This window comes from Natrix helvetica (genome assembly GCF_964273705.1).
Source record: "Natrix helvetica genome assembly, chromosome: 3".
NCBI classification, from domain to species: domain Eukaryota; kingdom Metazoa; phylum Chordata; class Lepidosauria; order Squamata; family Natricidae; genus Natrix; species Natrix helvetica.
Genome location: NC_138549.1, coordinates 58,489,422 through 58,506,424, shown reverse-complemented (window position 1 = coordinate 58,506,424; position 17,003 = coordinate 58,489,422). Strand labels below are relative to the sequence as shown.

General features: G+C 42.4%; 1 protein-coding gene across 3 annotated transcripts in view; it reads left to right on the top strand.

Moving 5' to 3' along the window:
* Window positions 1-17,003, top strand: part of HMGCS2 (3-hydroxy-3-methylglutaryl-CoA synthase 2) — an 82,604-nt gene that overhangs the window by 5,207 nt on the left and 60,394 nt on the right. For all 3 annotated transcript variants that reach the window (XM_081947141.1, XM_081947140.1, XM_081947139.1), the window contains 3 exons: window positions 992-1,446; window positions 4,129-4,254; window positions 10,390-10,554. In XM_081947141.1, the coding sequence (XP_081803267.1) occupies window positions 992-1,446; window positions 4,129-4,254; window positions 10,390-10,554 (746 nt within the window). The remainder of the gene's footprint in view (window positions 1-991; window positions 1,447-4,128; window positions 4,255-10,389; window positions 10,555-17,003) is intronic.

Sequence of the window (17,003 nt, the reverse complement as noted above, 5' to 3'; positions counted from 1 at the left end):
GCTAAAAGTGCAAAGAAAACTTAGATACTATTCAAATAATATATCTCGTGTTTATCCATATTTAAAATAAATGTTTCTATTTTGCTCTTCATACAAATTTGGAAAAAACTGAAATTTATAAAGCCAAACTTATAAAAGTATTGCTATAACAATACAATCAGTGACAATATAACAAAACTGAAATTATATAAATCATTCTCACCAGTTCTCAAAGCCTTTTTAAAAGGATGAAAATATAATGTTAGAAAATAAAAAGAGGCTATTTCAAGAAGGGTACCATAGTGAATACGAAATATTTGGTTTTTGGCAGAGACTTAACCTAATTTCTTTCAGTGACAGAAATATTAAAACAAGATTCCTTGGAACTCAAAATTTAGAAGCAAATCCTCACTACCATAAATGGAACTTTTTATTTATTTGTTTATACAAATCACATTTGTTTATACAGATCTCAAAGAACTGGGGATGTGTAATACATCTATCATTGAATGAGCCCCCTCTAGCACTAAGAATGTCCACAGTCATTTAAAAAGCAGCCTTGAATGCAGCAGTAGTCTTATCTGAAGGCTGCCATTGCAGCTCCAAGCACCTTTGTGTCATTGTTGATTGTAAGGTACTTCTCTTTTCCATAATCTTCACATGGATATTGGAGATGGAGTGAGAAAATGAGCACTGCATTAATTTGCGCCTCAGATTGTACGGTAATGCCTAAATGTGGAGCAATAGTTATTTTACACAGTAGGGTTTAATTATAGTAAATTTACCTGGTGAACAAGATTGTGAATATTCCTTTTCTTTAATCCCTGAGTATACAGTAAATACACCTGCTCTTGTTATTTGCTTGTGGGATATTCATGAGGCAAGCAAGGTCCTTGGCGGCATCAGTCCGAGACATGTTTGTATTGTAAGGTATTCTTTGTAATAATGTAGGAGTCAGAATTATATCTAAATGTGTATTGTGAAAAACCTTCCCTCTTTACTTGTCTTGCAGTTTCTCCACAGATTCTGTACAATCACCCCATACAATCTCTCCATGGCCTAAGGATGTGGGTATCCTTGCTCTGGAGGTTTATTTCCCATTCCAATATGTAGAACAAAGTGAGCTAGAGAAATATGATGGAGTAGAATCAGGGAAATACACCACAGGCCTAGGCCAGAAGCAGATGGGTTTCTGTGCTGCACATGAAGACATCAATTCCTTGTGCTTGACTGTTGTACAACATTTGGTAGAGCGAAACAATCTCTGCTGGGATTCTATTGGCCGCCTGGAAGTTGGAACAGAAACTATTATTGACAAATCCAAAGCTGTTAAGACTGTTCTGATGCAGCTCTTTCAGGATTCAGGAAACACAGACATTGAGGGCATTGACACAACCAACGCCTGCTATGGAGGTACAGCTTCTCTATTCAACTCTGCTAATTGGGTGGAATCCAGCTCCTGGGATGGTAAGTGTTCACAGACTTTAGTTCAGTTCTTTTAGTGGTAGAACTACTGGTGGGATTCAGCCAATTTGGGCTGGTTTGGGCAAACTGGTTGTTAAAATTCTGCCCTGCACAACCCAGTCACTCCTCATCTTGTTTGCTCGCCTGGCATAGCTACTGCTGCTGCTCCCAATCTGGCTCCCTCACTTGCCTCAACCACACAGTCTCTGAGGGTCAGACAGCTTGCCTGCCTTCAGCTGCATCCCATGTGGCACTCTGCATGGCTGAACTGATCTGCCCTGATTTGCCTGGCAGCCTGGGTGAGCCTGCAAGCAGCAAGGCCCAAATCCTAGCCTAGCTGCCTCCCATGTGGCCCAGCCAGCTTGCCTGCCTCTGCACCTCACCTGCTTGCCTGCCTTCATCGCGGCCTACCATGCCGGCCATGCAGCCCCGCTGATCTCTGTGCCTTACCACTCTGCTCACCACGGCTGCCCACAAAGGTAAGATACTTGGTCAAAGGGTCACTTTGGGGTGGACATGGTGAGGCTTGGCCACCTTTTGTGCCTGGCTCTCACCATCCTTTCACCCTCATGCCGCCCGCTTGTCCTTCGCCTCAGGTCAGGGGGCATGCCAGACCCTGGTTCTGGCCTTTCCTGGGGCCTCCGCTCGCATGCTACCAGCTTGCCCTTTGCCTCGGCTCTGTGGATGTGCCAGCCCTTGGCTCTGGCCTTTCGTGGGGCCTCTACCCACATGCCATCCACACACCCTACACCATCCCCTCCCAGCCCCGCCCCGCTTGCTCCTGCATGTATCACCCTTTGCCAAATTGGCTTGCTTACCTCTGCCCTGTTTCCCTCCTTCAGAGGCCCCTTACTCATTCTCCCTGCTTCTTCCCCTTGACCGCCTCTTTCTTTGCCCTGTGACGTTACCTTCCTCCTGCAGCTAATAATAATAATAATAATAATAATAATAATAATTTTATTTGATTAGCCGCAACCCTCTCCCGAAGGACTCGGGGCGGCGTACAATCAAGCAGATAAAAAATACACATAAGACAAACATATATACAAAAACAGAGACATATACATATGTGCATGGAGGAGGATGGACTTAAGTGAAAGACAGTTAAAAAATACAATTTAAAATCCCCTAATAAAATTACCAAATTAAAAAACCCATCAGGAGCGTTACTAAGTTATGGTCGAGCCAGGCCAGCTGGTGGCAGAGGGGAAGGCGAGCCGGGGCTAAGCTGTCGCTGCTTGGGTCCCCACCAGCCTGCATGTCACCCCTGACCTGGATTCTCCACAGCTGCTGGGCCTTGCCTGTCGGGAGGGCGGGGGTGACCAGGGAGCATGACGCTATGCTGCCCTCATTGCACCTCTGCCTTCCGCCCCCACGTCTCTCGCCCACAGGCCTTTGTGCTTTGGTTAAGCGTGGGCCACCACTGTGAGAATGGTGCAAACCCCAAGGTAATGCTGATGGCGGGGAAGGAAGATCCGCTCCGGGCTTGCACTCAGCTAAAGGGCTGCCTCAGGGGACCGAACATGGCGAGGTGAGGCTGCCTTTTGAGCTTCTGCTTCTGCAGAGCCTTCCAGGTGGAAGGCCTGAGAGAAAATGCCTCCCCCAAGGGTTGCCTGCTTGCCCATCTGCGGGCTGGGCTGGCCTGGAAGCAGCATGTCCCCTTGTCACAGGCTGGATGCAGGATCTGAGGCGGAGCAGAGATCGAGTAGGCAGCAGCCTAGAGCAGGGTCCGAAAGGCAGTCAAGCCTCGCCAGAGTTGATCTTCCTTTTCTGCCATCAGCCTTACATTCCAGCCCATGGGGCTTGTACCGTTCTCACAGCAACGGCCTGTGCTCAGCCCAGTGAAGGAGGAGTGGCTGGCAAAGGGACGATGCAGGTGGTTGCCCCCAGGGAGAACTGAGAATGAAAACAATGTATTCCAGTTACATTAGAAGTGGTTCTTTGTGAAGAATCTGTGAAAGTTTTAGAATATTGCAATAAAGCCCTAGGAAAAAACCCCCAGAAAGATGCAATTAAAAGAGAAGAGAAAGAATGGTAAGACATCCACTAACTGACTGCTTTGAAAATGCCTTTCAAATGTGTTTTCATTTACAATCGATTGGAAATATTTGCTTGACCATATGCTTTAAATGTTCAAAAAGAATCATCTTTATTAGTATAAGCAAAGATGTATTCTTCAAGCTTTAGTGCATTTTGCAAAAATTACGAATGCCACTGTAGAACATCATGTCTCACCAAAAATGCAATTTAATGGAGAGTAAAGTAAGATTTTACACTTAGGCAAGAAAAAAAATCAAATGCATAGGTATAGAATAGGTGGTGCCTGGCTCAACTGGAAGTAACAAATTTCTGAGGTGGAAACTTATCAAACAGATCCAACTTTGAAATAAGACATTTTCTGGCAGTGAGAACAATTAATCAGAGGAATGGGATGGCCAGTGTTTCAGCAAATTTAAGATGGGTGAATTTCAATTCCCAGAATCCCAGAACTGAACACATCTTAAAGTCAGTACTATTCAAAAACATTGGCTTAGGTAAAGTGCTATGGTCTTGAATAGATAACAGCTACTGGATCAGGAGTTGAAGCTACAAAAGAACTTTGGTCCATTTTATGAAGAAAATCAGAAAAAGATTGTTTTTCTCGTCATCAGTGTTGACACTTTGGTGATGCTCTTGTCATGTTAGGACGCTATGCCTTGGTGGTTTGCGGTGATATTGCTGTGTATGCTACTGGAAATGCAAGACCAACAGGTGGAGCTGGAGCTGTAGCTATGTTGGTTGGACCAAATGCTCCTCTGACTTTAGAGAGAGGTCAGTAAAAACATTTTTCACACACAAAATGTCTGGAGTGAGCTGTTTCTGACTTCTCTGTAATGCACCCTCATCCTCTGAGAATCCACTTCCTTAGTTCATTCTATCACAATCTCACTGAGACCATTATTTATTCCAGATTGTGGAATTATCTGATTCAATACAAGACAGGTTTATATGGAAGAAATAGCGGTAGATATTCTGTATGTGTCAGTTTGTGAAAATGGATAAAGCTTCCTGGGAACCTGGACCTTGGAAAGGGAAGCATCTGGGAAATGATACAGCCAGAGGTTGGTTCCTACCTATTCAGTCCGGTTTGGCCGAATAGGTAGTAACTCCGGCGGACAGGTGACCATACCGGTTCTATCCTCCATGGCACCATCTTGGTTTTCGGTTTTGCACATGCACAGAACAATCTTCATTGAAAAAAATGTATTTTCCCCTTTTTTAATGCTGTGTGCATGCGTAGACCGTTTTAAGTGCAAATACCCCACCCACCCATCCCACCCAGTCACTCCTCACCTCCCTGGTGGTTTCCCTGCCTAAGCTGCCACATGGTGCCTACCCTGCGTCCCAACTGAGCTACCTCCTCCTCCTGCCTACAGGTAAGTCTCACTAGCCCCCCCTGGAGCTTTCTGTGCCATCTCCACCTGGCTTGCAACTTCCCATCCCCCGCCCCTTCCAGGATCCTCATGAGCCCCATTTTGGCTCCCAGCAAGCTTCAGGCAGGCCTGCTAGGCCCAAAATAGAGTGAGGGGAGCCCTCCGCACCCATTTTGGCTCCAGCAGGCTTTAGGCAGGCCTGCTAAGCCCAAAATAGGACATGGAAGTGCCTAGCAAGCCTCTCTGCAACCCCTTGGAAGCAAAAACAGGAGAAAGAACGAAATCCTCACCGTTTGGGGATCCCCAAGTGCATGGAGCAGAGGTCTGCAAACTTGGCAACTTTAAGACTTGTGGATTTCAACTCCCAGAATTCAGCTCTGCTGGCTGGAGAATTCTGGGAGTGGAAGTCCACAAGTCTTAAAGTTGCTAAGTTTGAAGACCTCTGCTAGCTGCTATCCTTAGGCTCAGGCTAAGCTAATCAATAGTGAAGCTTTAAGAATGCCAGATGATCAACGGGCATGTTCTCAGTTAGGGGCCCTAACATGGTGTTTAGCTACCTATTCATTTTGGAACAAAGATAGATGCTTCCAACCAACTAAGTATTGGCTTTTCCTCCTGTGGATCCTAGAGTCAAGGATTTCCTTAATTTCAAAGTATTGTTCACTTTCTATCATGATAGGAACAGGTGGTGTAGGTGCAGTGGTGAGATTACTTCTCATTTGAGTAAACTAATGTGAAATGTGGGTGGACTTGCCTGAGTGTCTTTGGAAGGAGTTGTTCTACTGTTACTGGGTTGACGACACTAGTGATAGGGAAAGGTCCAATGAAATTTGGCCCTAATTTCTTTGAGTTTAGTTTTTCAGTTTGCCTGTTAGTTTGGGTGTGGTGTGATGAGCTCAATCCTTGGGTGGTGCCAAGTAAAGTTAAAAATGCCCTCCAAAATTTTGGGGTGAATTGGACCCCTCTGTTGGAGATGATTCTCTGTGAAGCTCCATGAAGACGACAAATGTGTATCAGGAATAACTTGGCTAGACTTTTGGCAGTTGGGATCGTTTGGCAAGGTATAAAATGTGCCTGTTTTGAAAACAGGTCTGTTACGATCCAAATGACAGTATTCCCCACACTTTCTGGTAGTTCTACAATAAAGTCCATAGCGATCTCTTTCCAGGGTGCTGAAGGTTCAGCTACCTTCTCTAATAGTCCTGGGATTTTCCCTTGACGTCTTTTAGCTGCCGCACAAATAGGGCAGCTAACTACATAGCTCTCTATGTCTTTTTTTAGTGATGGCCACCAAAATTGTCTTTTAATTAGGTGTAAAGTTTTCACAAAACCAAATGTTCAGCTAATTTGGAGTCGTGGCACCTTGCCATTAAGCGCAGTCTTTGGCTAGCTGGAACATACAACTTTCCTCCCACCCAAGCTAAGTTATCTTTCATCAGGCAGCTGGATTTGTGGCTCAAAGACCATTCATCGGTGGCTAAAGCTTGGTTAAAAGTTTGGGTGGTGTCATTGTCCATCAATGTTTCTTGTTTTTCCTGGGATCTGGTGATTACTTTAGCAGCTAGTTGATTGTTTTGTATCATGGGTTTGATTACACCTGGCTTCGTACTATTGTATTGCATGTCAGGGTTCCAAATAACATCCAAAATTAAATCAGAGCCTAAGGCAAAGTATTGCTCTAAGTTCCAATTTATTAAGAGAATCATGTTGGCACATCTGGGAAAACCCGAATCTGAAAGCTTCCCGGTTTTCCCCACCCAGTTGAAAGTTCAAGATCCTGGCCCCACACCCACAAGGCCATCACATGGTCCAATCTTCCACTGCCACGCTGGCAGTTCCACCCATTCAGTTCCGGTCAGGCTCAGAGGTGTAGAGACAAAAGACGACCTTGGGCTTCTAGAAAGGAATTCTTTATTTTGACAACAACACATTCTACTCCTTACTATTCCCCTTCCCAATTCCCCACTAATGAAGCAGCATAGTAGAATAGAATATTAGTGTGACAAGCCAAAGATCCCAAAAGGAATCGGCTGCAGGCCTGACATTGCGGTTTTCTGGATAGTGCATCTGCCAGAATTTTTTCCCCCCCAGGAGATATCTGAGCATAAATTCAAACTGTTTAAAGTACTGAGCCCATCGTACTTGTTTTGGGGAGAGTTTCCTTGGAGTCTTTAAGGCTTCTAATTTTTTATGATCCATCCAGACTTCAAAAAGGATCTTACTCCCCTCTAGGAAATGCCTCCAGGTTAAAAGTGCCCACCAAACTGCATAAGCTTCTTTCTCCCAAATGGCTCACCTTTGCTCAGTTTCATTCAAATTTTTGGATGTGTAAGCGCATGGTTGTAATTGGTCTTGCTCATTTTTCTGAAGCAGGACCACTCTTATTGCCACATCGCTGGCATATGCTTGTATGACGAACAGTTTCTCTGTGCCCGGGTGCTTTAGAATTGGCTCTGCTGAAAACAGTCGTTTAAGTTTTTCAAATGCAGCTTGGCATTCCATTTTCCAGTTCAAAGGCTGCTTCAGTTTCGGGTTACCCTCCCCCTTCATTTTTAAAAGCTTGGTGATGGGGAGAGTGATCTGGGTGAAAGTGGGGATAAACTGGAGGTAAAAGTTGTCGAATCCCAGGAAGCTTTGTAAGTGTTTACGCATTCTGGGTGGTTCCCAATCAAGTACCGCCTGCACTTTTAAAGGATCCATTTCTATGCTCTGGTGTGAAATGCAGTAACCTAAGTAATTGATTTTTTCTTGGTGGAATTCACATTTAGAGTGTTTAGCATAAAGTTTGGCAGAGCGGAGTTTGTTCAGAACAGCCTGGACTAGTTTTACATGTTCTGCTTTGGTCTCAGTATATAGCAAAATGTCATCTAAATATACCAAAACACCCTTATACAAATGCTCATGTAGCACTTCGTTTAATAATTGCATAAACACTGCAGGGGCCCCTTGTAGCCCAAATGGGAGCTCTTTGAATTGGTAGCATCCAAGAGGGGTGTTAAATGTCGTTTTCCATTTGTCTTCTGCTTTAATTCTGATACGGTAGTAAGCTTCCCTTAAATCCAGCTTTGAAAAAAAATTCCGAGGTGTGCTAGCATGACTTTCATGAGGGGGAGAGTGGTACATGTTCTCCACACTAATCGTATTTAAGTTTCTAAAATCCACACAGAGAGGTTTAGATAACACTGCATACATTCCCATGGCTATCTTCCGTTACACATTAAAGTAAAACATCCCACATGAACATCATAAACATTCCCCCAAAAGGTGAGGGGATCCCAAGGCACTTTGGCGCCAGGAAACCAGTTGTAAAATATCAGTTGTCACAGGCACTGCTAATAAATTGATTCCAAGGCCCCCCTCTTCCCATTTGAATGGCAGTATCACTTTTAGGAATCTGAGAATCTGCCTTTTTTTCCTCCTACCAAAGACCACCTGGTGTTCTTCACAGGAAGGAAGGAAGGGAGGGAGGGAGGGAGGGAGGGAGGAAGGAAGGAGAGGGAGGGAGGAAGGGAGAGAGAGAAAAAGGAGAGGAAGGAAGGACCACAAACCTGGCACTAGACGCAGCTTCAGAGGATGCTTTGAAACAGCACAGCAATCCTGGGCTGGAAGGGATCTCAGAGGTCATCTAGTCCAACCCCCTGCTCCAGCAGGAGACCTTATATCATCTTGATTATTTTAGTGCCTCTAATACAGAGGAGAAATCCCCAGGCATTACCAAGCTCTCCCCCCTAGTAAATAAAAACCTAGAGCAAAAACTTCATGCAGTATTCAAAGCATAGAAAAGGGGGCTGCTGTGTATTGTTTAATGGACTGCTAAAATGGCAAAATTGACAGCTAAATTGGCCATGCCCACCCAGTCACATGACTTCCAACCCACGCCCACAAAATAAGCCACGCTCACAGAACCAGTAGTAAAAACTGGTTAGTAAAAAGTTTTGAATCTCACCACTGGATACAACACATGCCTCACTAGGACCTTAGGGAAGGCGGCATCTGAAATTAAGTGAGATTGAGATATAAAACAGTGTGGGCTATTTATTGCATTAATTGTTATAAATATTCACATTGAATACATCATTCATATTGGAGGGACTCTCCAATTTTATAAGCAGGAGAAATCAGAATCTCCTTGGCAGAATCATATGCTTAGTGGAAATTGCTGGTGAGATGACTGGCCATATAAATCACTCAATAAATTACTGAATGTCTGTCACAACTTCAATTGTCATAGTGCAGGGGTGTCAAACTCAAGGCCTGCAGAGTGTTTAAGTCTGGCCCACAGAGGCAGCCCTGAAATGTCAAAGGACCAGCCTGCAGTGCCTCTGACGGCCAAAACCAGGCCTCCACGTGGCCCATTTTCAGGCAGCAGAGTGCTGCAGGAGGACTGAATTGAACTGGATTACAATTTTGTGGCCTCAAGTAAGTGCTTGATCTGAATAGAAAACAAGCAACATGCTATGTTAATACTACAGTTTAATGCCAGATTTACATACTATAAATCCATTTAATCAACAATCAACAATCTATAATTGACAGCCATTTCAATTTACTATCCTGGAAATTTACCTCTGCTATTAGATCTTGTATTACCATATTATTATGCTATTGTATTTTTATTATTAATTGTGAAGAAAATTAGCACCCACCCCTCTCCTAGAAGAATGAAGTATCCTAGGAAATATTAAAAAGACAGAATATTATATTTCCCTGGATAAGAAAAGGGAGAAACATGTTTTTAAAGACAAAATAGCTCCCTGCAACTTCCTGCCTAACAAAGGTAGGAATAGCCATCTATCCATCTCACTGCATGGCACTTGGAAAGGTTACATCAGCAGCAAGGCAAATAAGCTTGGGTCTCAGGACAGCCTACAAAGTTAACTAAAAAAACCCGCCCCTGGGAGTCTGACAACCGATCAGAATACATTTCTTACACAGGGATAGAAACAGGAAGTGAGGCCCAGGAGAGGGCATAAAACCCAGGGACTCTCAGCATTTCGGCCCTTTCTTCTTCTTCAATATCTTCAAGGCATGTGATCCCGCTTTCCCCCAGGACCTCAAACCATGTGGTCCTGTCCATTAAAACCTTCTTTCCAAGCAATTTCCACGAATCCAGTCTTTTTCCCCACTTGGAACTGAAATGCCCCAGGACATTTCTTCCAACAGTTGAATAATAAAAATAAAATAGTATAAATAGCTTTTCTACCTGGAAAAGCAATTTATTGTTAAACAATGAAGTATAAATTTAGAAATAAAAAGTTTAGTGGAGTAGGAAAAATAAGTAATAAATGTTTGCCAGTAATGTCTGATAGAGGAGACAGGAAAATGGTTATAGTAAAGAACTGTGGAAAACGGCCACTATGGCCATGCCCACCCCTGGCCACACACCACCACACACACACACCAGCCCTCCAAGGTCAAACACAACCCTGATGTGACCGTCAATGAAATTGAGTTTGGCAGCCCTGTCATAGTGTAAAGAAAATCATGTTTCTATGACAGATTGTCAAGTCTATGGCATTATCTTCCTATTCAGGTCTCCGAGGAACCCACATGGAGCATGTCTATGACTTCTATAAGCCAGACCTGGCTTCAGAGTATCCTATGGTAGATGGACAGCTTTCCATTCAGTGCTATTTCCAGGCTCTTGATCAGTGCTATGCCACATATCGAAAGAAAATTGAAAGTCAGTGGCAAAAAGGTCAGTATGTCTGGAAAGCTGTTTTCCCCTATTTTTTTTTCTCATCCTCTTATATGCAAGTATGCCTTGGTATAGAGCTCCACCCATGGAAAGTTGTACTTAAGATGTGAAAAGGAAATAGGAAATAAAGTAATAGGAAATAAAAGAGAAATAGTCCTCATCTTGTGGAGCCCTATTGAAAGGGGCCATGATCTTAAAACTAATTAATCTGTGTTTTAGATTAATGTTTTGGGCAGTGGAAAAAGAGAAGGAAGAATCTTGAACACATAGCTCTGCTCAACAATGGAATCTATTTTATTCTTTTTTTTTCTTTTCTTTTCTTTTCTTTTGCATATTAATTTCTTTATTTTTCCATTTTCATAACATATAATCACATGTATACTATTACATCACCAACATCATATTGTATTATTAAATGTTTACATCAATTCACCTTACCATCAACTCCCAAAAACAATTATTGGCTCTTCTGCTCTCCATGCACCATATTTGTACTTTATTCATCACTTTCTTCTCCCTCTCTCCACCCCCTCCCTACCTTCTTTCTTCCCTCTGTCATCCGTCTCTTCTCTACTTCCCCTTCCTCTCTCCTTCTCCTCTCTCCCCTTTCCACTTCTCCTTTCTCTCCTCCTCTTCCCCCCCCCCTCCTATCACTCTCTTCTTCCCTTACCTCTCTCCTCTACTTCACACTCTTCATCTCATTTACTTGGTGTTTTTCAGCTTCTGAGCAAACTCCATTTTATGTTGATGGTATTTATAATTCCTTTTCAGTATTTATTTAATTTGACATATATCTTCCTCCTTTTTTTAAAAAAAAGAGAACAAAAAAGTATATCTATCTATCTATCTATCTATCTATCTATCTATCTATCTATCTATCTATCTATGTTTCGTATTTGTACTGATAAATAAATAAAGGGAGACTAGTATAGATCTATGACCTTCCTCCCATATTTAGGCATACCAGGGGTTGTAACACAAATACATACATACATACATACATACATACATACATACATACATACATACAGTCATTGTGCTTTTAAATCTCCCCTCCCCAGCTATTTTTGGCTGAGATATAGACCTAGTTACAATTCCGAACTATTCTCATCATTATACTTATATAATTATACATCCTTACACGTCCCCAATTTGTGATTCTGTCTTTAAATCTCAATAGTTTCTCATTGTCAGTATATTTCATGTTCCCTCTCCATTTTTTCATATCTTGGATTAGATTACCCTTAATTGTCTATAAATAGCAACCCTTGCTGTTCAATGTTCATTACAATTCCCTTAGTCTACTATATAGAATAACAAATGGTACACATCTCACTTTATTCATCATCTTAAAGGTTCTATATATATCCATGTTTTATATACTGTATTTTAAACCATGCTTAATTTTTCTTCTATTTGTCATATTCAATCAATTAGCAACTCAGTTTAATTATCATGTAAAAAGTGAATCACAAACCTCTGCTTTAAAATCTCCCCATATCGGTTTCATATTTATCCATATTCCATGTCTTTTGACCTTTATTTAATTATCTTTCCATTGTCATATTCAATCTGTTAGCAACTCCATTTTATTGTCATATTTAGGAATAAACCCCTTATCTTAACTTTATCTGAAGTAAGGAATATACTCCTTCTCCTTATTTCAGGGCCTTTCCTCTGACTGAATTACTGAATATCGCCTTGACTTGGTAGAAAGCAATTTTTACATGAACATTCACTGTCCTGGTTGTCAATTCTTTTCTGACCTCAGTTGTCTCTGTTTCAAGCTGATTTCCATTATAAGATAATACAAGTGATACAGCCAGAGATTTTACTTATCTTAATAAGGGCATAGATTTAGAATAACAGAGTTGGAAGGGATGTTGTAGTACAACCCCCTGCTCAAGCAGGAGACCCTATACATGTGATGGCAAACCTTTGGCACACGTGCCACAGGTGGCACTCGGAGCCATTTGTCAGGGTGGGTCTAGGACTGTTCTCCTCGTACCCTTCGCCGTCCCATTTTTGTCCCAAGGTTTCCGCCCCCAGCCATTAACCTCTACCATTTTGCGTCCACTGTTAGGACCCTAGCTGTTTGTGGCAGCCAATGGGACCCAGCATCTTTAGTCCCAGGCCCTTCCTCATGGGCTTTTGGGAGAAACACTGTTCACTTCACCGCCAGCCAATCAGAGGAAGGGAAGGGAGAAAGAGAGAGAGAGAGAGACAGGGAGAAAGTGTTCCGTGTGGAGTTTCCTCTGCGGGGGCTTGTTTCTCCGCCCAGTTGCCTTGGGTCCTAGCTAGAAATCCTTTGCACACACACCCCAAGTACACAACGGCACAGGAAAGTTAAAATCTATTTGTCACAATTCCTCAGACTCCTTCTCTTACTTTTACGCCAAAGCTCTTAATATTATAATTACTTTAGTCATATAATCTAACTACATTGTAAAACTCAGTCATATACCCTAACATAGACAGATTCCTTTCTGGCAGAGTTTATCTTTTGTTATTCCTGATTGGCCTATTAACAGCACAAAAGGTGTGAGGATTGATCTGGTAGTTTGAGTTACATGCCAATTCCTGGAGGGAATGGGGTTGGCATTTAAAAGGACCCATGAAGGATCCAGATCCCAATGCAGGAAGGATACAACTGACTGCAGGCACATGCTTTCGCAGAGGCACATGTGCCACAAATGCCCAATAACCAAATGCTCAAAAGGAAAACACCTTTACAGCAGCACAACACATATAAATATTACAATAGAACAAATTCCTATAATATAACAAGTTTCTACTTCATGTGATAATAATTATTACTTTTTATTTATTACCATTTCCTTCATTTTTCTCCCCTTTTCTCAAACGATAGAATTCTTTCTATCATGATGAATGAGGAGTGCATATTTAGCAGGGATAGTTTGGAGGACCATGATATTTGCAGACTTATTATGAGAGGTAGCAGGCACGGAGGATGCAACGACTGCCATCCCAAAAGGCCAGTAACTTATGTTGCAAACAAACAAACAAACAAACAAAATATCAGTGGGGCACCTTAACTTATAAGCATTTAAAAATGCACTCAGGTCTAGAGGAGGGAGGGAAGAAGAACAGCTTCAAAAAATAAAACAAGCAATCCAAAAAGAGGTACTTTGAGTCAACACTCCAAAATATCAGATTCCATTCAAATGGAAGCAAATTCTCCAAAGGCAGCTATCAGAGACAAACAAACAAACAGTGACATAGGATGGAGCACTTTGACTCCAACATCAAAGAGGGAGATAGGAAGGAAATGGTGATAAATAAAAAGTGACTTCCGGTTTGTCCATAGGGACAATTTTTGCCCTCCAGAGCCTTCAGGGGCCTTCAAAAGGCTTCCCTGAAGGCTCTGGAGGGCAAAAACTGGCCCTTTGAGCGAACCGGAAGTCCATTCCCGAAATTCCAGTTTGCCCATAGGGCTGTGTTTTTGCACTTTGAAGGCTTCAGCGACGCCTCCGGAGGGCGAAAAACGTCCTCAAAAGAAGGCTGAAGTCACCTACAGGGAACCCGGAAGTTTGGGAGTGGTGACTTTCGGTTTGTCTGTAGGGCCGATTTTTGACCTCTGGGGCCTTCAGGAGGCTTCCCTGAAGGCTCCGGAGGGTAATAACCAGCCCTACGAGCAAATGACGTGACTTCTGGTTTGTCTGTGGGTCCGTTTTTCGACCTATGGAGCCTTCAGGAAAGCCTGAAGGCTCTGGAGGTCGAAAATCGGCCCTATGGACAAACCGGAAGTCACCATTCCAAACTTCCAGGTTCCCTGTAGGTCCATTTTTCACCCTCTGGAGACTTCAGGGAAGCTCCTGAGGCCTCCGGAGGGCACCTGGGGGTTGGTGGGTCAGGGGAGGCTGTTTTTGCCCTCCCCAGACTCCTAGAAAGCCTCTGGAGCCTGGGGAAGGCAAAAAAACAGCGGCAAAAGCGGGGTGAGGGGTGTTGTTGATCGCGCGCATGCGCGCGCTGGCGGTGACACACATAGCATTATGGGTGTGGCACACCAGTGCATGACCCCCTGTGCTCCCCCCTCTTTTAGCACGGCAGCCAAAAAAGGTTTGCCATCAGTGCCCTATACCATTTCTGACAAATAGCTGTCTTGTGTCTTCTTGAAAGCCTCCAGTGATGAAGCACCCACAACCTTTGAAGGCAAACTGTTCCATTAGTTAATTGTTCCCACTGTCATAAAAAAATTCCTTATTTCTAGGTTAAATCACTCCTTGATCAGTTTCCATCCATTATTCCTTGTCTGGTCTTTGGATGCTTCGGAAAATAGGTTGTCTTCTCTGTGACAGCCCCTCAAATACTGGAACACTGCTATCATGTCACCCCAGGTCCTTCTCTTCACTAGATTAGCCATGGCCAGTTCTTCTAACTGTTCTTCATGTTTTAGCCTTCAGGCCTCTAATCGTCTTTGTTGTTCTTCTCTGCACCCTTTCTAGTGTCTGAACATCTTTTTTATAGCCTGGTCATCAAACCTGGATGCAGTATTCTACGTGTGGCCTTGCTAAGGCTTTACTACTTAATAGTATCTCACGTGATCTTTTTTTTTGAATTTTTTTTATTGTTTTAATTAAACAAAAACACACAAAAAAAGAATCATCCTTCATTACATCTTGTAGAAAGCGTGTTGATTGATTACAAATGGATTTCGTGTGTTTATACCACAATCATTACTTATACTTCATTCATATTGAATTGTACATTTTAAATCAAAAATCTTTATGTATTTTACTATCAATGTACCACCATTCTCATTTAACTAAAATTATTTAAACGTGCTTTTATCTGAAATCATTTGTATTTAAAGACACAACCACCTACTGGCATTCATTAGCAATTTCAATAAACTTCCAATAACATTACACCTTTATAACATATTCTGAAAAAGAAATCAATTAATAAAATACCTAAGCATTCCCCCCCTTTCCCCCCAACTCACTATTTAGAGCTTGTATCTAATTGCTTTTACCAATACCAACACATGTAGATATCATTGAACATTACCCATTAACATTTACTTGTTATTATTGTGGTTAGCTAAAAATTATTTACTATTTATACCACATCTCCTCTCATCAGACCCAAAAAAGATTACATCAAGTCTAAACAAAAATTTATTAATAAAATTTATAAGTCTTTTTCCCAGATCCCAATTTGCAATTTATATCCAAGTTGCTTTTACTAGTTGAGATTATTATTTCATTATTATTATCGTAATGAATTACTTGTTAACAAATAAACATTTAAGAACAATCTAAAAGAATCTACAAAGTACTAAAGTTCCTACTTGTTAATCACCAAAAATTAACTAAATTTTTTATCATCAACATTCATTATCAATCTGTATCTTTCCAGTAACAAAACAGTCTTATCTCTTTTGCCAGCTGTTGTGTTAATTCTCTTATTAGCTCCTTTGTAAGGTTTTTATAAACTTCTCTCCGCACTTTATTGCTTAAAAGATCTCTCAGGTAATCTCGTTGCCCTTGAACTGGTATTGAAATTAGCATATCTTTGGTTATCAGACATATTTCTGAAACGGTTTCTCTTCTTATCTCCATCATCATCAGCTTTTTTTCCCTCCTATATCTTGAAAAGAGGAATAGAGCTCCAGATTGTCAAATTCGCTTTTCCATATTCCCTTCTTTCCACTTTCACCCATGTTTGCTCTATTAGTAAGTTCATCTGTTATCTTATCTTTATCTTCTATATCTTCATTCTCTTCTTTAATTTTTGGGGCTCCAACCCCATCATCTTTTGTTGTGGGAAACAATAGTCTATCCAACTTCCTCTCAAATCTCCCAAATCCTTCCAATATATTTTGAATTCCAGCCAAAATATCTTGAAAATGACTGTTGGCTTACCTGAATGGTCATTCTCGGGGCGCTGCGGGAGAGTCCAAGGAACGGTTAACACAGCCTACCTGCCCAAGGACTGAGTTGATTTTTTCCCCTGGTCACGCCTCCTTTGCTTCCTTTAAAAACGATGTCTTGTCTGTTGAGGGACGCCCCTAGATCATCTAAGCTCTCGGAATGATCCTGGTCAATCATCCACCCTGGGCGGGTCTTGGACTCTCCCGCAGTGCCCCAAGAACGACCGTTCAGGTAAGCCAACGGTCATTCTCCAGTGCACTGCTTGGAGAGTCCAAGGAAGGGACATACCCAAGCTATTGTGTCCCAGGGCGGGAAGAGCTACTACAGTCCAGAGCCTCTGTAACTTTTTGCAAAACACTTCTTCCAAAGGAGGCTTCGGAGGAGGCAAAGGTATCAATCTTGTAGTTTCTGATGAAAGCTGTGGGAGAAGCCCACGTAGCAGCTCTGCAAATGTCAGTGATAGGCCCAGGCAGCCGTAGTGGCTGCGCTTCTTGTGGAGTGAGCCGTCACCCGAGCCGGAATCGCCTTGCCCTGTTGCTCATAGGCCATTTT